The following is a 22574-nucleotide window of genomic DNA, read 5'->3' as shown; positions in this document are numbered from 1 at the left end:
GGAAAACGGAACCAAGGTTACGCATGACAGGTGCCTGGACCGACAGGGCAGCTCGCCAGACCGGACTCTAGCAAATGTCCGTGCCGCCTGAGCGAAACCCCGAAATCCGATCGGGCAAGGAGGGCCCTGATGGGGGCCTCTAATGTGGGGCGTAAGCACTCCGGCAGACCCGGCAGACCCGGCAGACCCGGTAAGCCTCGGAAATGAACACTCGCTCTTTCCAGTTGCCATAGGACAACGAAGTGCTTGGTGTCTTATTACGTACTGTACAAGCAGGAAGGGCATCTTTGTCAGGAGGTCATGGTAATTGAGGTAAGGATGGAGGATAGGCTTGGGTATTGTGACGGATCTCTTTTGACACCACTCAGCGCTAACGTACATCTGCGGCAGAGGTGGATGTACGGATACATTACTTGGGCTTACCTAAGGAGTGCCTCATGTGGTCTGGACGAATGTAGTCATAGAGATCACACCATAGTGATAATGCCAAAGTAAATACCTTACTAGTAGGTCCAGAACATGACAAAGTACTCTGTACTGAGTACTCCACAGAGAGAAAGAAAAAAATTAAACTAAAAAAAAATTGCAAGACAGACTTTTCGCGGCCCTGGATTCCTAATGGTCGATTCTGCGTGGATACATCGCGATCCCCAACGTCTGGGCCTTGCACTAGCGGACAGACCCACCAATGCTTTGAGGGATGCCTGCTTGGCTTTGTTGATTGGGCAGCTAGATACACCATGTCCGAACTGGGCTCTCTTCTGCCAGCACGCTTCACGATGTGGACTTTCTACCTAGTTATTACTCATGCGCATGAAAAGTCTTTCTTTATTTGTTTCTGATCAATGGATGGTAGAGGTGCATATATCCCGTAGATTCAGTAGATCAGGATTAATTCTCCGTGATCAACAGACGATCACCGAATGGTTGGGCCCAGAACAATGTCGCGGAAGTTGCTTGTGACGTACTCTGCTAGTTATCACATTCAACGAAAGACACAGCGGCACGCGCCGTAGAACCTCGCAGGGGTTATTGTGGGCACACTGCGAGTTGTGTGTTTTAGGGAATATATTAGTGCAAACTAGCCGAGGTGCTTCTCAGCCATGTTGTAATCCCGAAACTAAAACAAGGCCACAGAAGGATTTGCGCGTGCCGCCGAGTAACTATCCGTACCTGAGCCGTCAACAGGGCTCGTCAACAACTTCACCAGAAGAGATTGGCCAGAAATAATTAGCGGCGGCCCTGAAATTTACCGTCACCCGCGGAAGTGAGATGTGATGACACCTCGTTATCAACGCCACCGGTCAACGCCACCGCAAGGCTCTGTACGAAGTACAAATGCGGAAAACCGAAAGTTTGGGCGCAGTCCAAGTATTGTGTAGCGTACGGATGACGGATTAGTATACGTACCTTGTATATTTACCGACTGTGTAGTGTGCAGAGAGCGTCGGTCGATCATTCGCATAGCGAACTGGATCCTCGTTGCGAAACCGAACCCCAAAGGTCGGTTTGGGTTGACGAGCCTTTTCCGAGTACGGATTAAGATTTCAAATTCTTGGTCGGCGCGGCCGGGATCGAATTGACAGCGCCCGGCATAAGGCAGTCGGTGATTGGTATCCATGTCCCTCTTGGCGGCCCTGACTCCCAGGTCGGCTAGCGTCTCAGCAGCAAGGCACAGCGCAACTACTATGTAACTAGCGGACCATCAACCGAGTCTATACGCGGAAACCGCGCGGGCGAATGAACACCACACCCTTGTTGAGGTGGTTGGGCATTCTACGCTGCAGATTGCTGTGTGGGATCCGTGCACGCTACACTTCACTTCAAGGCCAGCCTCGGATGGATTTAGGCGACGGGGCGGCCCACCAGTTAGGCCGCGATGCGAAATATGCGACGGGAAGGGAGAGCGGGGAGGCAGGGGCAGTTCCCGTGCCAGCGTGGGGCGCAGGCTCCCTGCAGGGCTTGGCGAAGAGCTTTGTCCTTGGTTTGTCCTTGGATATTTGTAAAACAAACCGACGGGACCGAACGCATGCGCTGAAGAAAGCGACCATAAAACCGGGGCTTTCGGGTCCCATCAGCAAGCGCAGCAATCCTGCCATTGGCCGTGCAGAGATGTCGCATGGTCGACATTCACCGTTTTTTAAAGCATTTTCAACGCCTGTCTTGTGATGCTGGAGCGGCACACTCCATGCGACAATGAAAAGCATCACGCGACAGCAGGGCGCGCCGTCGCAATGCCGAGCTCCCGTTGGTGGAGCGGCTCCGCAAGTCGCCTTGCCGAATCCGCCGATCTCAGTCGTCGAGTTGCTTGTGTACACTACTGTACTCCGTACCCCCAGTGATACCGCCCATTACCGATTTGTTACTGCAATGCAAAGTGATTCCGAATCCGAGAGTAGGTCTCTCGAATGACTGTGTCGTCGGAGAGCATTTCGCGCAGTGCGATACGGTAACTACACAAATGATGCGTTTGGCAGAAGGATGGGTTTTCGAAACGGCTGAGGCTTAGTAAAGCGTATCAGCGCCAAGCGCCCGACTTTTCCGCCCATTAGCGTGGTGTTATGTAGTACTGTTCTAATAGCGACCAAACTCGCAGCTTGGTCGGGGTTCTTTCTGCTGGCTATCCTCCGAGTGCGTGACCCACTTCCTCGACCGGTTCCATCCATCAGCTCCAACTTGTCGGAAAATCCATGATGTCCGCTCTTCCCAGGGGCCGCACGGACATTGGATCTTGGCGTTTGTTCGCCCAGTCGCTCACTCTTCTTAGCGCCTGCATATGAAAGCAAGTCGACACCCACCCGCGCCGTACCCGCCTTCATGAGCACGATTACCCGCTTTCTTGGCCCACGCAGTCGACCGACCGGCAACTGCCCTCACCAGCGCCGCCGCCGCCATATTCCGTTTCGCGTTCCGGGTTGCTTATTCTCGCCAGCGAAGAGGTCAACAAAGAAATCTTTGTCTTTACGCTCCCAGCATCACGGCTTCTTTCTTTTTTGAGCGAGCCCTCGTCTGGTCAGCCACTTGTAATAGCGCTTGGCTCGGACTTGGGAAGTATGCATTTGCAGCGAGAATAGCGAGCCCCCGAAACCCCCGAAGCTCCCTCGAACCCGCCGCCTTTCCTCCAACTCCTCCCTTTTGCCTCCTACCACGGAACGGCCATCATCCGCGTTCGTTCCGTCGGACGGCGCTCGGGATTCCCTCCATAATAACCACCCAACCTTCTATTATCCAAATCTCGTCTTCTCGTCTTCTCTCCTCTTGCCGTCGCCGCCATGGAGGCCGTACAGGAGTTCCCGGCCATGCTCGCCCAAGCGCCAGCCATGAAGCCAAAGCTGCTGCCCCTCCGGTGGCCTAGCACATTAGCGCAGCTCAATCCGATACCGCACAAGTATCGCTCAGCCCGGAAGCTCCGCCTGCACCTACGGGTTTCCAGGGGGCAAGAACACGCCGGTGACATCACCCGCCTGCAGACGTCGTTCGACATCAAGAGGTCGCTGAGGGCGCTCAGGACGAGGAAGTGGACTCTATGGGATCTGCAGCACCTCGTTACTCTTGGGTACATTCTCTTTTCGCTGGCGATCCTGCCGCCGGCCCCCCTCATTAAGATCGGGGTGTTGCTTGTGCTCGGGCTGCTGCTCCTGATGCCCATCACCCAGCAGTTCTTTCTGCCTTCGTTGCCAATATGGACATACCTACTCTATTTCTTTGCGAGCCGGTAAGCTTCTGGTTACCTCTTGGGCGAACGTTCCGAGCAAGCCGGGCCGCTTCGAGTTTGAGCGGGAGCTCTGGGGGATGACGCTGACTCCTCCAGATTTATTGCCCCCGAATATCGGCCGCACATTTGGGTGAAGGTGCTCCCCGCCCTCGAGAACATCCTGTACGGAGCCAACCTCTCCAACATCCTTTCGGCGCATACCCACGCCGTCCTCGATGTCCTAGCATGGCTGCCCTACGGCATCGGCCACTTCGCGCTGCCCGCCATCTGCAGCGCCTTCATGTTCCTCTTCGCCGCTCCGGGTACCACTCCCGTCTTCGCTCGCGCCTTCGGCTACATGTCGATGCTCGGCGTCACCATCCAGCTCATCTTCCCCTGCACTCCGCCCTGGTATGAAAAGCTTCACGGCCTGGAGCCGGCGCATTACGGCATGCAAGGCTCTCCCGCAGGCCTACGCCGCGTTGACGAGCTGTTCGGGGTCGACATGTACACGACCAGCTTTACCACCGCGCCACTACCGTTTGGCGCCTTTCCCAGCCTTCACGCGGCCGACGCCATCCTGGAGGCGCTCTTCATGCAGTACTGCTTCCCGCGATTCCGACCCTTCTTCATCTTCTACGCCGTCTGGATCTCGTGGTCCACCATGTACCTCAACCATCACTACGCCATCGACCTCGTCGGCGGCGGCATCTTCGCCGCGTCCGCCTACTACATCGCCCGCACCAAGTTCCTCCCCCGCCCGCAACTCGATAAGACCACGCGCTGGGAGTACGAGTACGTCGAGTTCGGCGACCGACCACGCGTCATCGACGAGGAGTACGGTCTAGGCCGAGGCTTGCTCAGCACCCGCCGGCCGGGAAGCAGCGACAGCGACGAGTGGACTCTCGGCAGCAGCTCCAGCCTTGACTCGATGAGCCGTGGCGACACGCTCTGCGGCAGCAGCAACTCCACCCCGGGCATCCTGAGCCCAACCACCCCAACCGACGACCATTACGATGTCTGGAGCAAGGTGCGGCTCGCGCAGCCCCAGGAGGGCGACGCATGCGAGATCTTTGTTGCGCGCTGAGTGGGCATGATCATCCATCGCTCCTCGTTCGAGCAGCGTCCAACCCGGTTACCTTGTTTCAAGCGCTCTTCCAAGACCTTAATAGCGTCGTGAGCCGGGCACTCTCCGAGAGCCCCAGTTCAGCCTTGGTCAATTGATCATTTCGACCTAATCACAGTTGCGCTGCGTCGACAGAGAGGGCAAATGTTTGTTTTTTTCCCCTAACATATTTTTAATGGTTATACAATACCCCCCCTCCCCCCTCTCGTTTTATAGAGTTCACGCATGGCACGGCACTCGCTATCCGGTCGTTATACGAACGTACGGCAGATTCATGCGTTTATATACCCCCATATTTCTGGGCATCTTTCGCTTTTATATGGCAAGGCATGGCAAGGCGCAGTCGGCATATGATATATAATGTGCATCGCGCGATGCGCGATGTGTGGAAATTTTTTTTTTTTTTTTCAGTCAACGGCTTGAGGGGTGATCTTGACCGTCGGACAAATGGGACATGGCATGGCTACGGAGCTTCAAAGACCGGTTTTTTCGGGAAACATCAAGCGGTACGGGACCTGGTCAGGCAAAGCCGGTCAGCCCAGTTTTTCCTGAGCGGACACGTGTGAAAGCGGTTACATTATAATATCTTGGTCTCTCATCTACGTCGTGGAAGGGAGAAGATGGTACGAGGAATGGGTGTTGGTGAAGAAAGGGACCATGAAAGAAATGGGTAATGATAATGCGTTGGATTATGCACAGAACCTGAGGAGTTCAGCCGGTTGGATGGCTGAATGGCGGCTGTTGAAGAAGGTGCGCGAAAGCAGCAGCAGCAGAGGAGGAGCAGAGAAGGGGGGTTGTTTCAACCCCCCCTGTCTCCATGGTTTCGTTAGCGGTTGATACCCAGCATTCTAAGCCGGGAGATGAGAGAAGCTGGATGAACCGAATATAATAATGAAAGACGTTGCATTGTGTGTGTGTTTTACTGGGCTGGTGTGATTGTGATATGCTTGTGTTTAAAGGCGTCTCTGCTTGATAGCAACAATCTCCTCAGCGCGCCCCCAACCCCTTCCTCCCTTTCTCTCTTTCCTTCTTCCCTCAACTGAACAAGCATGCGCAAAGACCGAGACGTGAGAGTGAATACAAAAAAGAGAAAAGCTGTTGTAAGGTCCAAAATCTATGAAATCTGAGCCCTGGTCCAGCAAGATGGTACTCGGGGCTGGGGTTCGCGCAAGGATCGACTTCCACAAGGGCCGGCTGCCGGTTTGGGTTTTGGCCTAGGGGCTATTTGGCTGGGAGAACGCGCAAGGGGAATCAGAATGTCTACCAAGTTGAGAGAAGGGACAGGGAAGACTCGAGTCTCTAGGCAGTCCAAAGTCGAGCAACGAATTGTATGTACTTCACAAAACCGAAAAAGTCTTGCTCAGTTGAGATCAGTGGTAAGACACGTAGTTACTCTTGTAAGTTCAACTGCAGCGGAAGGATTGTTAACCATGTTGTATTCACTACCGTAGGAAGAATTAGCCAGCAATCTCGGCTGGCTTCCCAGCGGGTATCGTGTGCGGAGATTAAGAATCCATCCTGTCCTAGTGAATCGCGGGCAACTGGACCAGCGGAACACACCACGCCTCCAAGGTTACCCTCAAGATGCCCATCCACATATTGCCTGGTCTCCATATAAGCCAGGAATCTCCTGAAATTCCGAGTGCGCCTAAAGTGCCCGGAGAGGTAGTCGTACAAGACTCGTGTGATTACAGAGGCAGCAAAGAGAAAAAGCTAGCGATTTGAGGGCGTTCATGGTGCCTTGGCGAGGTGCTGCTCAGGGCGCAACCAGAGCTATCCCCCGAGTGTTGCGCAGAAATGAACGGCACCGAACCTCGATCCGGTGTATGCCGGAGCAGAAGAAGAACGAAAGACCAAATGATCGAGGTTCTTAACCACGTAACCGAAACAGGTCAACCCTGATGATGAAGGAATGACCACCTCAAGAAGATGCACGGCTGTGCTTGATATCCCCACCCCAAGAAACACCAGAGGTTTTGTGCTTCTTGCTTTTCTTGTAGGACTTGCCCTGGACGCCCGGTTGAGCGCTATTGCCATCAGGGTATTGGCCGCGGTCCGGCGTCTTCAGTATGCCCTTGAGCGGCTGAGGAGTGGCTGGGGAACCTGTGGTGCTAAGCCCAGTCGGGTTATTGAACGGATTCTTCGAGGGTTCTGGCTGTCGTGAAATAGCTTTCTGGTGTGCGTTGCTACCGGAACCAGGGGCTTTGGCCGTCGATATATTCGATTCCGCTACCGCGGTGCTCCTGGGTCGAGCCGGATTGTGAAAGGGATCCTTCAGAGTCCACTGGCGTGAGGGGATTACCTTTCGAGGTGTGCTCGTACCAGGGATGGGAATCGGAGTCCACGAGGTAATCCGTGTCTTTGTCGGCGTACTGGGTGTGCAAGATCTCTTGGCTAGCGCGGCCTCCCGTTCCTTGCGGGCCGCTGACATGGACTGATATTCAGGAGGGACGCTCATCGCGCGCATGCCCTGCTGCATAGCACCCTGGCTTGGAGAGCCGGCCTAAGGACTCGTCACGCCGGGGATAGCAGGAGGTAAGATGGGCGTCACCTTGGTGGGTTTCTTGGATTCGCCGGTCAATGTCTCCGAAGAAGCAGGGCCATCTTTCTTTGCCTTGTCTTTCCCCTTCGACTTCTTCTTGGAAGGGGACGTTTGCTCAGTGGTCTTTGTCGAGGCTGACGCGACGGAAGGGTGTACAACAGGAGTATCCTTAGAGGCTTTGGTATCGGAGTTGTCAACTCGGGCTTTCTTGGGCTTGTTGGCGGGCGTGGAAGTGGACTCCTCCTTGTTGGCTCCCTTATCAACATCCCCATGCTTGCGCTTCTTTGCAGCCTTCGGCGTATCAGATTTGGCCGTAAGCGGCGGTGCCTGCGCCATCTCGACATCCTCGTTGTCCGAAGCATCCATTCCGAGGGCGCTAGAACTGACTTTGGTGACGCCAAAAGGCTGATAGCGGGCTTTCAGCCCCTTAGGCTGCGGCCGAGGACCCTGGGACACCGGAGCGGGAGATGAAACGGAAGTGGTGGCTGGAACAGACTCGTCCGCGCCCTCCTCGCCGAGGCGTGTCACACGGGTGATGTGCAGGACTCGGTCAACCGAGTGATTGACTGGTTAGAAGTTAGTCAGATGATATATAAGCTCTACACTCCCAACAGTGCGACATACGTGTCTCATATTTGGCGCCTGTCTTGCCAGGAATAAGGACCTTGATAGCATGGTTCACTGGCTCTTCGAAGTGGCCAGTGTACTCGGCTCCGTCGTGGGCAAAGATGGCCTTGCCAGCATGAACCTTGTCCAAGGGGATGACGTGCTTTTGGATGACTTCGATAGGCACAGATTTCGGGGTGGTGAAGTACCAGATCTGCTTGCCTTCGGCTTTTGCTTTCTTGAACGCGCGGGCAACCTCGGCTGCATCGACATCTTCCTCAGCCTTACGAAGGTGGAAACCCTGCGAGATAATCTCCCGGGGTGGTGCTTGGCTACATAGTTGTTAGCAAACAGAAGAGTCACGGGACGATAGTCAACATACACTGAGTTCTTCCCACTTTGCTTCTCAACGGTCGTAGACTGCGCTGTGCCCTCGCTATCAGAGTCATCGCCTGACTCGGCATCGCTTGAGCTATCGGACTCGCTGACAAACTCCTTGCTCTTTGCAGCCCCATTGATGGCAGCTGACGACTTGGCTGACTTGGTGGGAACAGGCTGCTTGGCGCTCGCGGCCTGCTTTGCGGTGGGCCTAGGGCTCTGCGGCCGTTTCGCCAGGGACTTCTGCGGATGCTTTGTGCCTTCATCGCTTCCGCTGTCGCTGTCGCTGTCGCTGCCGCCGTCGCTTTCACCAGCGCTCTCGCTCTCATCCTGGGTCTTCTTTTCTGCCTTAGTCGTAGACTTCGGCTCGACCTCGCTCTCGCTCTCACTCTCGACCTCGCTCTCACTCTCGCTCTCGCTCTCGCTCTCACTTTCACTCTCGCTCTCAGAGGCCGACTCGTCGGAAGACGAGACTGCTCTTGCGGCGGCGTCCTTTTTGTGGGTTAAACTGGTCGCAGGAGCAGGAGTTTCGTCATCAGACTCATCCTCGCTGGCGCTCGTCTCTGAACTGGATGGCGACGGAGCCGCCTTCTCGGTCGGGGCGGAGTCGCCCATCTCTTCGTCGCTCGACTCGCTATCGGAGCCGGACTGAACCTCCTCCTTGACCTTGGGCCCTCCATTTTTGGTCTTTTTGCTAACCACCTCTGAGTCGGATTTCGGATCGACGGCCATCTTGTCGTCCCCTTCGTCACTCCCACTCTCGCTGTCGCTGTCGCTGTCGCTCTCGCTAGCGGACGAATCTGAAGATGACGACTTCTTAATGTCCGATTTGGTGGCGCGACTGCTAGACTTCGCATTAGGCGACGCAGCGGACACAGGTGCGGCCTTGACCGGCTTGCTAGCCGGCGTCGGCGTCGACCCGGCCTTTTTGGCCTTCAACTTGTCTGCCCAGTTCTTGGTGTCCTCTCTCACGGCCTCGTCAGTCTCCGAATCGCTATGGGTAGAGCTGTCGCTGTCGCTGTCGCTGGTGCTATCGCTCTCTGTGATTTCCTCGGTCTTGCGAGCCTGCTTCGGATCGGTACGGCCAAACATCTTGGGTACCATGCCGCGCACAAGGCCGGCGGCGGCGGCGGCGTGCTGTGATAGAGTGCCGATAGGCGCACGGGGCCCTGCCATTGCGCACAAATTTAGCTGTGATGGTAGGGAAAAAGTTCTGAAAAAAAATCCCCAAGATGAAGGAGGGTGTGGTAGAACAGTAACAGAAAGTCGCAAGGACAAGCGACACAAGGAAAAGCTATGGTTGTTCTTTTTGTTCCTGCCGCTTTTTTTTTTCTTGGGACCTCCAAAAAAATTCACGATAAGCTTTCTGGCTACAGCTGCATGATCCCTGCAGGCACGGAATTGTGGGGGTTTGGTGGGGTCGGTGTAACAAAGAGCATCAAGAAAGTTGATTGGCGGGGGGGTGTGGAAGGAAAAGAATCGGCTTGCCATTTCAACATACCTGCCAAACGGCAAAGAGAAGAAAGAGAGCGGGCAACTCGAGCCTGTCGGTCAGATTGCGAAAAAGGCGGCTCCAACCGGCGCAACTGAATTTGGTCGAGATTGTCGAGACCCGTAAGCCGGGCAATGCCTGAATTTAGCGATTTTTGATCTACCACCCTCTGTTCGGTTTCTAGGTTGGGAGGTTTTAGACTGGAAATTGGAACACGGAAATCGGAGAGACCGTCTGTCGGTAATTCGCAGGAGAGAGATGGCTACGAATAAAAGAAGAAAGTTGGATGGTGGCGGGAGTTCAACGCCAACGGGTACGAAAACCTCTCGCGAAAGAACAACTTCAGATAATTGACCTCGCCATTATGCTGACTCAGCTAAGCGATGAGCGCGTTTGCTGCACGGCAGCAACTCTGGGAGTTGGCAGCAGCGAAACACAAGGGAGGATCTGTTTCTGAGCCTGCGACCGAAGATGAGGTTGACCCGGAAAGGACCGGAACTCCGTCGGCGCGGTCCGTGGCGGGCCGCAGCAGGAAATCTCAGTCTCCAAACGAGCCAGGACCGGGGGTTGCGAAGCAAACGCAGGGAGTTGTAGGCGAGAAGGCGGGAGACGTGGGGTCAGGGTAAGTTGGGTGACGGTGTTGAGCTCTCGTCTCGAACGATGCTAAATCGAAATAGAGCCTCTACGCCTGGTCCCGGGTCCGGTGGGATGCTCATTAGACAGCACTCGTCTTTTAAGCCAAACAAGACAAACTTCCAGAGGAAAAGCGGTGGCCGGTCGATACTGACAACGCGCGACGGAGAGGTATGCCATTCACCAATCTCGAACAGGCTCTCATGCGCTCGTGGTCCCCGCTGACAACCGATAGCGACTTGTTATTCTTGGGAGTTACGGCGTCAAGGTCTGCGAGGGAGAAGCTACGATTGCCGGAGCCATCCTGACCCCGTCTGACCCTATTCAATGGGTTCATGCTCCCCACTGCCATGCTGTGCCTGTTCTCCGGACCACAGACGACACCGTACTCGAACTTCGGTCTCATCCTGCTGCCAAAGAGCTGAGACAGTTGGCAACGCTCAATCCCGTCTTCGCCAAACTCTGGAACGAGAGTGCCCGGGAGAAATCGACTCCGAGGCCCAAACCTTCTGCAACCTTTCAAATTGTCTGCAACCCCCCACACGTCTCCCCTCTGTCTGTTAGCTGACTCCGGTAGATATACACTTCCCAGGACGTTCCTAAGAGGGCCGTGTTGCAGGAACTCACCTCGCCACCCGAGTGGAACAAGAAGCTCTCGGGGCTGGTGACGGCGAAACGCAAAGGAACTCCCGTCATTTTTCTCTGTGGGCCGAAGTCATCCGGGAAGTCAACATTCGGGCGACTACTGACGAACCGCTTCATCACGGACCGCGGAGGTGTGAAAAACAGGCCGTGGACGAACGTGGCCGTTCTCGACATCGATCCCGGACAGCCCGAGTACTCACCGCCTGGAGTCATCTCCCTGGTCAGGATTGCCACGCCTAATCTGTCGCCGGCGTTCTGTCATCCTACTCTCACACCCTCAGGAGGCCAATTGCGAGCCCACGCCATCGCGTCCGTCACCCCTGCTCTAGACCCAGGTCACTTTATTGAATGCGTTCTCGATCTCTTCGCCCAATATCAGCGAGGTCCAGACGCCAACTCTCCGCTCCTGATCAACACACCCGGCTGGATTCAAGGCACAGGCCTTGACATCCTCACCGAGCTGATCACGTCCATTCGCCCGACCGAAGTCATATACATGTCCCAAGACGGACCCGAGGAAACGGTCAGCAGCCTCCGGGCGGCGTGCGCCACCACTACCCCTTCTACTCCCTTCACCACTCTTCCCTCCCAGTCCAGCGAGCTTTCCTCCCGCACTCCTCTTCACTTCCGCACCATGCAGACAATGTCCTACTTCCACCTGAAGCGACAGCCCAGCATTCAGGAGCAGCAATCACCACAAGTTCAGCCCTACCCAACCTGGGACTCCACCCCGATTACGGATCTCCGCCCCTGGCGTGTCCGCTACGCGGGGCAAGAACCGCGGCATACTCGGCATTCTTTGTTACGACCACCAGCCGGCGCCGAGCCTTCTCGCCGAAGCCATCAACGGCACCGTCCTCGCCCTCGTCGGCCTCGAGTCCCGCGACGCCCTGCGGGATCTACACTACCCTCGTCCCCGCCCGGCAACCTTGGCCAGCGGTGACGAGCCCGCTCCCCCGTCAAGGGCGGGGAGAAGGAGACAGCAGGAGGAGGAAGAAGCAGAGGAGGAGGAGGAGGAGGAGGACGACAACGACGACGACGATCAATTGCCCCTGATCCCCAACCCACACTCGCGCACCCTCTCACCGCGGCACTCGCGCCTCCTCGGACTGGTCCTTCTGCGCGGGGTCGACACGGCCCGCAAGGAACTGCAGCTGCTGACGCCGCTGGACGTGGAGGACGTCCTCGCCGGATCCGGGCGCGCGGGTGCGGCGCGGTGGCCGAGGGAGGAGGAGGACCTGGTGCTGGTCGCCGGGCGGTTCGATACGCCCACTTGGGCGTACAGCGAGTGGCTGTGCCGGTCCCGGGCCAAGGGCGCGGCGGGCGCATCGGAGGCTGCTGGGTCGGGGTCGGAGACGGAGAGCGAAAGCGAAAGCGAGGGTGAGGGCGAGAGCGAGGGCGAGGGCGACGGCGAGGGGGGAGGGGAGGGGCAAGGCCAGCGCGCCGGCGAGGATCAGGCGCAGGTAGTGGTGGTGGTAGGGAAGGGAGACGGGCGGCAAGGCGGGGAGGAAGTGCCGTGGGTGGAGGCGTTGCATGGCAGCCAGAAGCGCGCGGTGGGGAGTAAAGTGTGGAGGGTAAGGCGGGACCTGGGGAGGAATTGAAACTACGAGAAAAGGACGAATGAGGGCGATTATCGGAAATATAGAGGGAGAGAGAGAAAGAAAACAAAAGAACACTTGAACCAAACAGAAGTTGGAAAGTCAAGCACGGAGGTTGATTTCGGCCCTCTTTTGATCGTTTTGATCGTGCTGAAAGACAAGCGGCCATCCTTTCGATCAGGCTTGTGGCCATTCACTTAACTAGGGCCGTACCTCGATACTTGGGTGCTAGCGGTAAGAGAGGGACAATGAACGTTCAACTCGTCAATGCGGGTAAGAAGCCGTCCAGGGTGCTGGGTTCATTCACGTCAAAGGTATGGACTATGAAAGGAGAAGTCATATACGCAGCCACCGCCCCTACTATGTATGCATCCATCCATCCACCCAGCATGTCGACCAATCCGACTCCCCAAATCCGATGGACGTCGGGACTGCGCTCGACGACCAGGCCGGGTTGCTGGCTGTTGCCGCCACTCTAGCACTTGAAAACGGGCGGGCCCGGGATGGTGTACGAGCTCGAGGGCGACATGGAATAGATGTTGATGAGGAGACCCGGGTCGTTGGGGCTATACGCGCCGGGGAAGCTGACCGTCGAGCTGGGCACCGAGCCGGAGCCGCCGACGATGTTGATCTGGGCACATTCCATCTGGCAATGGTGTTAGTCGGAGTTGAAAAGGGGGGGTGGGCAGGCCGATTCAATCAAGGGGAAGGGCAGAGGCTTACGTAGAGCTGAGCGCCGCCGGGGGACCCGGCCGCGTGGAGGGCGATCATCTCGGCGCGGAGGAGGTACTGACCCTCGGGGATGCAGGCCGGGATGTCACTTGTTGCACGGGTCAGCGAGATAGTCGAGAGTTTTGGTCTTCTCTCGGAGGAAGGACTCACATGTAGTGCTCGCCGCCGTTGGAGATAACGGTGCTGGTGCCCCACTGGCCGTTGTTGTAACCGTCCTCCTGGATCTTGAACCAGCCACCGCCGACGCCCGAGTCCTTGGTGGCATCGCCGACCTTCTTGATGTAGGCCAGGGTCGGGCCCTTGTGGCTGGCGTCCATGACATCGTCCGGGCCGGATTGGAGGGTGTGCCTCCAGATGGCCTTGACGGTGGTGCCCGCGGTGACGGTGATGACGTCGCTGGAGGGGGTCGTCGGGTTCGGACCGCCGTTGCAAGCAACGTCGTTGGATGTGACGTCGGTGATGGGGCCGTCGTAGGTTGGGTCCCGGATCCCGTACGAAACCGGGTACCTCGTGCCGTCTGCTTCGAGCTGGACGAAGATGGTATGCGCAGAGACTGCCCCGGCAGCCGCAAGGAGAGAGAGGGCCTTCATTGTGTGGTGGTTTATTGTTCCTTGGAGGAGGTGTGGTAGTTGCCAAGTGGTTCCTGTCACAGTCCGGCAACAGTGCTCATGGCTAGGGAAGGGGGCCGAGATATATATGTCCCGAGAGACTCATGAACTCGCATTCCCGTCCGCGTTCCCCTTTCGAAGGGGAAGAAGTCCTCAACCCTTTTGCCATGCATAGTGTACGCTAATGCCCTCTTTGCCGGAGACCCTGTGATGATGCCGTCTAGCCTGGCGTCTGGGGTTTCCCGCACACTGACGCTTTGAAGGTTGCATTGGGCCTGAGAGGGCGGAGGGAGGCGTTCCGAATCGCGGGTTTCATTTACTTAGATGAGAAGTATGCTTCATCCCACGCGCTTCGGATCGCACCATTTTCTATCTATTCCCGAGCAACTGGGATCAGCAGGCCTCGGAGAACATTAGAGAGATCTGTGCAAGCGCGAAAGTTTTTCGATGGTTTTCTCCGTGCGCTGATGAGGGACTGATCTCGGCGAGATAGAAAGTTGTTGCCGTCTCGACGACGATCATCACCGCTTGTGTTCTGGGGTAAAGTCAAACGAGCCACTGACGAGGCAATGAGTGGGCCAAACCAGCACGTTGCGCCTGTGCAATCTCTACTATTTCGGGTGATCTGATTTTGTTTCCGGGGAGTAAGGAGCCTCAGGAGCGAACATACACTGGAACGGTCCACGATTGCGCAAGGAAGGCGGTGTCGGGTCGAGGTTCAACTAGCCGTCAACCCGGTTTCGCTCTTCTCATGCGCCGCTTCCGGAAGGCTCGACTCTCTATAGGGGCGGGGCAGGCATGCTGCCTGACGTTGGAGGCAGAGGAGGGCAGGAAGGTGCTTCTCCTTTCAGCGAACTGCAAGCGGGAGGTGTGAGGAAGGAGGGCATGTCGACGGGAGTGCCTCCCTTGTTTCCGAGTTGCGGAGTACTCCTGGTCTGAAGGCTTGGAGCTCTGCACTCGTCGCTCCCCTTCCAACGCATTTGCATTTTCGCTAACCATCAGCCAACATCGTTCTGGAGTGGTAGTATTGTGCCTGAGGTCCCTGGGCAGAAGCGATGACGGTTGGGAGCGGTGGGCAAATCGCATGTGTTTCTGCCCCCTTCCACATTCCACAATCCGACCTTTTGGTTCCCCTGGGAAGGAACGCTCGACAGCGATTATCTGTTGATCAGGAGATCTAGCTCTCGACGTTTGACCCAAACCCGAGACCAAGGCAAAGGCCATCAAGCAGATCCTGAAGAAGATCAAAGACTAGTAGCACGTTTCCTTCGATCTGCCTCCCTCTTTCAAGCAGTCACCGCCTGAGTGAGTCCTGCTTGGCTCAGCATCCATTCTCCTCCCTGTTGGATTTTTTTTTGACTGATACTGAGTTGTACCTTGGACTCAAGCGTGAGGCGTGTCGGGCTTTCACCGCAAAACCGGTCAGTGAGCGAGACAAACCCACCCTTGCCCGGCAAGCAATGACATAGTCGACCTCGCCATTGACGCAGCACAAAGGTGTTGAAAGAAAGGTGTTGTTTATCGTTACATAACCGAACCTGGAGAACAGGAACCTCAGGGCAAGATCGATAAACTCGAAGTCCCATTCACCGAATGTATCAAGTATGTATTATATCGGCAGAGGCGGCCTGGTCTGCGTCGTCGAGTATGAACCTGCCGAATATATCTGCCGAGTACCTAACAACGTCCTGAAGGGAAGAACTCACTCATTTGCTTTCTATAGTGTTGCCAGGCCCTGACACGCACTTCGGAAGAAACAAGGTTGCTGCACGTTGTAGACGGCCCCTGGGTACCATGTACGGACTGTCTGGAACATCGTCGGTTTGGCCCATGCACGGTGTGGCAATGAATCGACCGAACGGCCGAGAATCGAGTACAGTACACCTTCTGTTCCAGCACAATTCATTGTTCGGTGCTTGTACATACCTCCTCTGTTGCAAGGCAGGGAATAGCTTCCTTCGAAGCAACAGCGAACGGAACAAAGACCAAGCGGCAAATAGCGATCAGAACCTGTTGTTAACAGAACTTCACGAATGGTATATAGGAGATGGAATGGAACACTTCTCCTTTCCTCGGTTTCTCAGCTGTTTCGCGGCACAGACTTCAGCAACTGACGTCTTTTCTACCTGGAAATCCACATAACGAGAACGGCCCCGAGCTGACTGCGACCTCCGCATCGGACGAGGTCAAACAATGCAGACAGTACAAAGCTGGAGTGAAACGCAAATCATAACGGTGAGCGTGCTCGGGGCCATAGCATTCGCAGCAGTTGTTGCAAGCGTCGTTGAGATTTTGAAGTCGCGGAAACGAGCCAGAGATTTTGCAGGTAAGCTGGACAATGCAGTAGCGGAGGTTGGCGTCGAGCAAAGTCGCACTATTTCACTTCAGCAGGAATTGAGTCGTCGAGAAGTTTTCATTGATCGCAACATCCTCAAGGGCCCGGGGGCCGTCTCCGCCGCACCATATGAGGAGTGCCCAAAACAATGCCAGGAGTATCGCCCAGAGTTTGCCCTCGATGGTGCCTCTGCTCTGGGGAGTGACGACAAAAACAGCGATCGTGACGATGACGACCACGACGACGGAGTCGGCGAAGGCGGTCTAAGCGCGGAAACTACTCCAGACGTAGCTGTCGACGCTGTCCAGTCCTGCACAGCTATGTTGGCGGTCCGGGTACGACCAGATCAAATTAAGACAAATTGCCTTCGTTCCTAAGGGATGGCAGATCAGAGAGCATGAGCTAGAAACCGTCGTTGCTCAGGACTGTCAGGTTTCCCGGGACGATCTGTGCCACAGAGCCAGCATGAAGGAAGCGCGGGAGAACCGATACGTCTGGACTCGTCCACAGCAAGGCGAACCCCAAGCTCAGATCGATCGGTCCTGGGAGTCGAACACGATTGAGAATACCCAAGAAGAATCGCCAAGGGCAGCTGAGAACAAAGTCCCAACCGAGGTCGGGACTGCGGCTACCGAGGTTGATCGAAACGGCGCTGGTAGGGATGACGTTGGCGCCATGCGCTAGGAACCGATCGCGTGGCTAAGAGGTAGCATTGCTGGCTATTTGGGTGTTCCCGGGGAGGCAAATGCCTCTAAGTTTGTTAGGGTGTATTGCTGTCGGGACTCCTTGTCATGCCGGTCCCACGGGAAGTGAATCCATTGGTCTCCGTCGTGTCGGGAAGAGACGACGCTTATCGCATTGTTACATACTCTTACGTTCCCAGCTGACGGAGTTGCTGATCGTGTTCTAGACCCATCTACACTGTCCATTATCAACCAGTGTTGAGAAAACTCGATGAAGCGTATGGAATTCTCAAGAGCAGACAAGTCACGATGCAACAAGGTGTGTGTTTACAGATACGGAACCTGACGAACTGGATGGATCTGCTGATGTGACCTTCTCGTGTCGCTCTTGGCCAGACACCATGCCCTACGCTTTCTTACTGAGGGAGCTGCTGTGCTGGAACCCCTATTCCGCATTCTTCCATCCTCCACATCCTTTGGCCTCGAATCGTTCTTAAGGAGTCGCAACTTCCGCCGGTCAAGGTCCAAGGAGGCAAGAAGCCGCCCGTCGGTCTAACGAGTTTAGGATAGAACCGAGGTCCGGGAGGGCAACAAACCCGAGAGGAGGGTTATAGTTACGAACCGCCTAGTCGTTAGGATGTGATCCACTGCTGCAAGGCCATCAAATGGAGCACTTGCTGATTGCGCTACAGGCCAGACACGCGATAAGATCGTTGGGAGAGGTGCAAGGTGCAACGGCAAGGTCCGTTGAGCAAGCTGCCGTGGCCCAATCGCAAGAAAAGCCAGGACTCGGCGCATCGGCTGCCAACGTTTCTGGTGCTTGCTTAGTCTCACATAATTGCAGAAGGACAAGAACGCCACAGCCACCTAGTGTACACTATAGAACACTAGCGTACTTGAGTATGTACTGTACTATACTCGTACGTACACTGGGGCCGACGACCAAGCCGTCTGGTTTAGCGTGCATCTGGGCGCCACATATCCATTACCCCAGACGCGGAGAATTGCATCATCTGCAGCTCGTCTTCTCCTCCCCGCCGAGCTCGTCTCCCCTCCCCTCGAGCCTCTCCACTCCCGAGACCCCATCCGTTCCCCGCGTTTGCGGAGAGACCCGCGGCAGTTCGAGCTACCGACCAACCGGACCCCTGTCGCAGCGAGTCGGGATCCCAGATTGCCAAGACGCATTTCGACCGCCGTTGCACAGCTAGCATCAAGTTTGCGCCTCCTCTCCCACGTGCGGAAGAGCACGCCTCCCTGTCTAGCAGCGGCGACTGCACCCGCATTTGGCAAATCGTCCAGGTCGCCGCCTCGGCCGCCTATCAGCGCACCCTGTCACGCCTCTCTCCCTCTCCATCGAACGATGGGGCCCTCCACGTCGGGATCCATCGAGGCGACTTTAAGGGCTTGCCTGGGCTTGGACGATTCCACCCCAAGAATGCGGGGAAGAGTCTTGGCTTGGCCGGTCTGGCCCAGCTCCTGTGATGCCGTCTTGAACCGTATGGTCCCGACTCTCGACCTAGCGGGATACGGGGGCCAGCTGTGTCAGTTACAGAGCATGGATTGGGAAGGGAAATATTGGATAGATTGCCCGCGCGCGTGCGTTAGCACTACCGAGGCGTAGCGTTTGCCCGTTCTTGGCCGCAGAGCCGGGCAGGTTCGCGGGAGAGAGAAGTTACATAGTACATGCAAAAGGGTTTGGTACTAATGGTACGCAGGAAATGCTCCCCTAGCATCGGGGGGTGTGATTGGATGACGGCTGCCTTGATTCTCCCCTCTTTGTTGACAGGTTGGGGTAAAGAAACAAGGAGGGGGGAGCCTGGGATGTACTAGTACGGATTACAGACGGAAAGACAACCCATGCCTAGAGCAACGACGACTATGTTTCTCTCGCTACAGACGCGATGGGTCTTTGCTCTCACCAGGTCCCACGTCAAGTGGCGTAGGATACAGAGATACGTCGAGCATTTATACCCCAAACACCCCTCGGCTGGTCTTCTCCCACTCTTAGTCCTTCCCGTTCTTCGTCCGTCTTGCCATCCTCCCTCCCTCTCTCTCTCTCTCTGTAGCAAGGGAATTGGGCTTCGCAGATCAACTCCGTCTTTGTCCTCTCTTCTCTCACTACACCATTCAACATAACTCGACTCGCGGGACGAAGCGAACCAACAAAACACCCACCCGCCATGGCCTCGTCCTCGCAGGAAAAGGTCAGCTTCGAGAACGTCGAGGCCGCCGATTCTGACCATATCGGCAATGCCACCAAGGGGGCCGTCGTCGGCAGCGGAGCCCTCGCGGCCGACGACTTTGGCTTCTCCCCGGCCGAGCAGAGGAAGATCATCCGCCAGGTCGATCGCCGGCTGGTGCTGACCGTCGGCGCCATGTACTGCATCAGCCTGATGGACCGGACCAACCTAGGCGCTGCCAACATTGCGGGGATGGGTGTGGATCTGGTCTTGATCGAGAACCGATATGTAAGTTCTCTTTTGACTTATTCGGTAGTTTCGATAGGCAGATGGACCTCTAGGGACGGTTTCCCCCACTTGGGGGAATCTCGCACAGAGTTCAATGTGTGCTGACGTTTGGTCCATCTCGGTTGTGCAATCGAAATAGAGCATTGTCTCCCTCGTCTTCTTCATCACGTATGTCCTCTTTCAGCCGCCATCGACGGTCATCGTCCGCAAGATTGGACCTAGGATCCATCTGGCCGCCATCACCATCCTTTGGGGCTCGTGCATGATCGGCATGGGCTTCGTGAACCACTGGGGGCAGCTGGCGGGGTTGCGGGTGCTGCTTGGTTTCCTAGAGGCTGGTGGGTTTATTACTCCTCTCTGGCCCCGTCCTTCCTCCTCCCCCCCCCCCCCCCCACGCGGGCCCTTCTTCTCCTTGTGCGAACTCCGGTGTCAAACTGACGAGAATAAAGGCTTCTTCCCGAGCTGTGTATACCTGTTGAGTACCTGGTACACGAGGTGTAAGCATCCCCTCCCCACCAGATCGTGAAGCGAAATAAGGTGAGCGCTTGGGACTGACGGCCCGACAGATGAGGTTGGCAAGCGGAACTCGGTGTTTTACCTCGTTGGCTGTGTTGCCTCTGCCTTTGCTGGTATTCTGGCCTACGGGGTGAGTGGGCAACAACCCCTTGGCTCTTGAGGCTCGAATGCACCAGGCTAACTAACCGCTGGCAGCTCATGCAAATGGCCGGGCTCGCCGGGCTTAACGGCTGGCGGTGGATCTTCATCATTGAGGGCATCATAACCGTGTTGCTTGGCATAGCCGGCTACTGGCTGCTGGTCGACTTTCCCGATGCGACTCGCAAGAACTGGAGCTTCCTCGGTGCCAGGGAGCGTGAATGGTAAGTCGAGAGAGAGAAAGAATAGTAGTAGCCCTGGTCGTCTGTCCTTGTCTCTCGCTAACACGGGGGGGTTGGTTCTCTTTCAGGGTTTGCGCTCGCGTCAATGCCGACCGCGGCGACGTCAAGCCACAACCTTTCTCGCTGGCCAAGTATCTCCGTGCCGGCATGGATATCAAGGTGTGGGCGTACGCCATGATCTTCTTCAACACGACCACCGTCACGTACGCTCTGGCGTACTTCTTGCCCCTCATCTTGACGGAGAACATGGGCTTCAGCATCGGGGCGTCCCAATGCCTGGTCGCGCCGCCCTACGCCTTCGCCGGCATCGTCATGTTCGCCACGGCCTGGGCCGGTGACAGGTACCGCATCCGCGGGCCCATCGTCGCCTTCAACTGCCTGCTGTGCATCATCGGCCTGCCGCTCATGGGCTTCCACTCGAAGGCGGCCGTCCGCTACTTTGGCGTCTTCCTCGTCACCGCGGGCGCCAACGCCAACGTGCCCGCCGCCATGTCGTACCAGGCCAACAACATCCGGGGCCAGTGGAAGCGCGCCTTCTGCAGCGCCACCTTTGTCTCCTTTGGCGGCATCGGCGGCATCGCGGGGAGCCTGGTCTTCCGCAACCAGGACAAGCCGGGCTACAAGCCGGGCCTGTACGCCTGCATCGCCACCACGCTGCTCACCTTGGTCATCGTGGGCCTGCTCAGTCTCGAATTCCGCCGGCTCAACAAGAAGGCGGACCGGGGCGAGGTCCCGCTCGAGTGTGATTCGGTAAGTCGGACATCCTCGTCCTTGTTGTCATTGTTCTGTTCTGTTTTTTTGGAGAGGGAATGTTGGGGCGTGGACTAATCATTGTTTCTTCTGTTCACAGGACGATACATATGAGCCTGGTTTCCGTTACACCTACTGAATTTTTTTTTGGGGGGGGGAGGAGGAGGAGGAGGAGGAGGAAGGAGTTGGGTGATGATATACCCACATGAGCGGGTGACTTGAACGAGATTATTAATCAAATGTGCGCAGTCATTATTTCTTTGGGTCTAGCTGCTTCGTTGGTCCGGGTGGGCTGGGATTGTTGGCGGGAGAATTGTTATGTACAGCCAGCCAACCTGATGATGATGATGTTGTTGTAATACCAAGAATTCAGGAGAGCCGTGTGTTGCCGTTCATCCTGTATATACAATGATGGGCTCAGCCGTGCCTCCATGACATCCCTTTGGGCGCGGGCAGTGTCGAACTCAGGTGTATGTCCCTCGCTCACGTTAGAGCCCACAAAGACAGTCTTTGCCCGATCCGTGATCTCCCAGTTGCTGCATGGTGGCGTTCCAGTTGCTGACGTCCCTCCGCGTCAGATTGAAGGTGACAATCTTGGTCTCTCCCGGCTCCAGCTCGACCTCGTCGGAACCGCGAAGGGATGCCCAGGTCCCCAGTCCGACATGATGAACCCCGGAGAGCCCAGTTCGTTCTTGAGCAGGTAGTTGGACGTCCACTCATTCTCGCACGCACACTCCGGTCGTCGATCTGCATGCACGTCGACACTCCCTCGGTACGTCTCTTGCTCGTTGAGGATGTACATAGTGCTTGGCAGTGGCCACCACTCCGCGGCTCTGAATCCCCCGAATGGACTCACTCGGCCATGGCGACACCAGCAAGATAGGGGTCGGGGCTGCGAGGCCGTCAGCCGTCAGAAAACAGGAACACGGACAACATACCCTAGGGACGAAGAGAGACGAACCCAAACCCTTCCCAATACCTTCCTCCCTGCGGCGACCTGCCCAGAGGGCCCGACACCGGCCCGAGCATCACATCGATTCCCTTACCCCTGAACTCGGCTCCGATCGCCTCGCCCCTGAGTCTCGAGAATCCCAGGCGGGGCACGCCCCCCATGTTGCCGATACAACGATCCGCCTGCCATCCCGTCGTGCCCGTCGTGAGGCTGACCTTCTCCGTCAGGGTGAGGCTGGAGAGAAAGTCGATGGCTTTGGCGTAGGCGGCGGCCCAGGACGGGTCCGGCTTGTTCGGCATCGACGGCCCACGGGGAGGGATAGCCGAGGAAAGGGGTGTCCGCAGTGTTTGCGACCGCCGCGGACAAGACGGAGAGGCACAATGATAGGACGACGCCCTTGGCGGAGGCCATGGTGAGCTTGGGAGAGAGCTGGGTC

General features: G+C 56.5%; 8 protein-coding genes across 8 annotated transcripts; 4 read left to right on the top strand and 4 right to left on the bottom strand.

The window, feature by feature from the left end:
- The first annotated feature begins 3046 nt into the window (after window positions 1-3046).
- Window positions 3047-4965, top strand: MYCTH_2308679 (uncharacterized protein). The gene is made up of 2 exons (XM_003665155.1): window positions 3047-3715; window positions 3812-4965. Exons 1-2 carry the CDS (start codon window positions 3273-3275, stop codon window positions 4779-4781), a joined length of 1413 nt encoding a protein of 470 aa, XP_003665203.1. The 5' UTR covers window positions 3047-3272; the 3' UTR covers window positions 4782-4965.
- A 2125-nt stretch (window positions 4966-7090) lies between these two features.
- Window positions 7091-9655, bottom strand: MYCTH_2308677 (uncharacterized protein). Its single transcript, XM_003665154.1, has 3 exons — window positions 8351-9655; window positions 7987-8300; window positions 7091-7928 (listed from the first exon to the last, which is right to left on the bottom strand). The coding sequence occupies exons 1-3, from the start codon at window positions 9520-9522 to the stop codon at window positions 7324-7326; spliced, it is 2091 nt and encodes a 696-aa protein (XP_003665202.1). The 5' UTR covers window positions 9523-9655; the 3' UTR covers window positions 7091-7323.
- Window positions 9656-10221: 566 nt separating this feature from the next.
- MYCTH_2120042 (uncharacterized protein) lies at window positions 10222-12717 on the top strand (the record flags this gene model as incomplete). The annotated part of the gene is made up of 6 exons (XM_003665153.1): window positions 10222-10314; window positions 10586-10642; window positions 10707-10997; window positions 11049-11816; window positions 11893-12318; window positions 12352-12717. 6 exons carry the CDS (start codon window positions 10222-10224, stop codon window positions 12715-12717), a joined length of 2001 nt encoding a protein of 666 aa, XP_003665201.1.
- Window positions 12718-13189: 472 nt separating this feature from the next.
- MYCTH_55803 (glycoside hydrolase family 61 protein) lies at window positions 13190-14036 on the bottom strand (the record flags this gene model as incomplete). Its single annotated transcript, XM_003665152.1, has 3 exons — window positions 13190-13360; window positions 13438-13534; window positions 13597-14036. 3 exons carry the CDS (start codon window positions 14034-14036, stop codon window positions 13190-13192), a joined length of 708 nt encoding a protein of 235 aa, XP_003665200.1.
- Window positions 14037-16247: 2211 nt separating this feature from the next.
- Window positions 16248-17073, top strand: MYCTH_2112081 (uncharacterized protein; the record flags this gene model as incomplete). The annotated part of the gene is made up of 2 exons (XM_003665151.1): window positions 16248-16724; window positions 16813-17073. 2 exons carry the CDS (start codon window positions 16248-16250, stop codon window positions 17071-17073), a joined length of 738 nt encoding a protein of 245 aa, XP_003665199.1.
- Window positions 17074-19252: 2179 nt separating this feature from the next.
- Window positions 19253-21593, top strand: MYCTH_116881 (general substrate transporter; the record flags this gene model as incomplete). The annotated part of the gene is made up of 7 exons (XM_003665150.1): window positions 19253-19540; window positions 19680-19878; window positions 19990-20037; window positions 20107-20186; window positions 20252-20418; window positions 20505-21186; window positions 21287-21593. 7 exons carry the CDS (start codon window positions 19253-19255, stop codon window positions 21323-21325), a joined length of 1503 nt encoding a protein of 500 aa, XP_003665198.1. The 3' UTR covers window positions 21326-21593.
- An 81-nt stretch (window positions 21594-21674) lies between these two features.
- On the bottom strand, window positions 21675-21988 carry MYCTH_2129052 (glycoside hydrolase family 3 protein; the record flags this gene model as incomplete). The annotated part of the gene is made up of 2 exons (XM_003665149.1): window positions 21675-21744; window positions 21807-21988. 2 exons carry the CDS (start codon window positions 21986-21988, stop codon window positions 21675-21677), a joined length of 252 nt encoding a protein of 83 aa, XP_003665197.1.
- A 75-nt stretch (window positions 21989-22063) lies between these two features.
- Window positions 22064-22486, bottom strand: MYCTH_2308667 (glycoside hydrolase family 3 protein). The gene has a single exon (XM_003665148.1). The coding sequence runs from the start codon at window positions 22435-22437 to the stop codon at window positions 22126-22128; it is 312 nt and encodes a 103-aa protein (XP_003665196.1). The 5' UTR covers window positions 22438-22486; the 3' UTR covers window positions 22064-22125.
- Window positions 22487-22574: the final 88 nt, after the last annotated feature.

The sequence above is a fragment of the Thermothelomyces thermophilus genome, chromosome 5 (assembly GCF_000226095.1).
Source record: "Thermothelomyces thermophilus ATCC 42464 chromosome 5, complete sequence".
NCBI classification, from domain to species: domain Eukaryota; kingdom Fungi; phylum Ascomycota; class Sordariomycetes; order Sordariales; family Chaetomiaceae; genus Thermothelomyces; species Thermothelomyces thermophilus.
The sequence above is the reverse complement of the archived record's forward strand: the minus strand, read 5'-3'. Positions and strand labels throughout refer to the sequence as shown.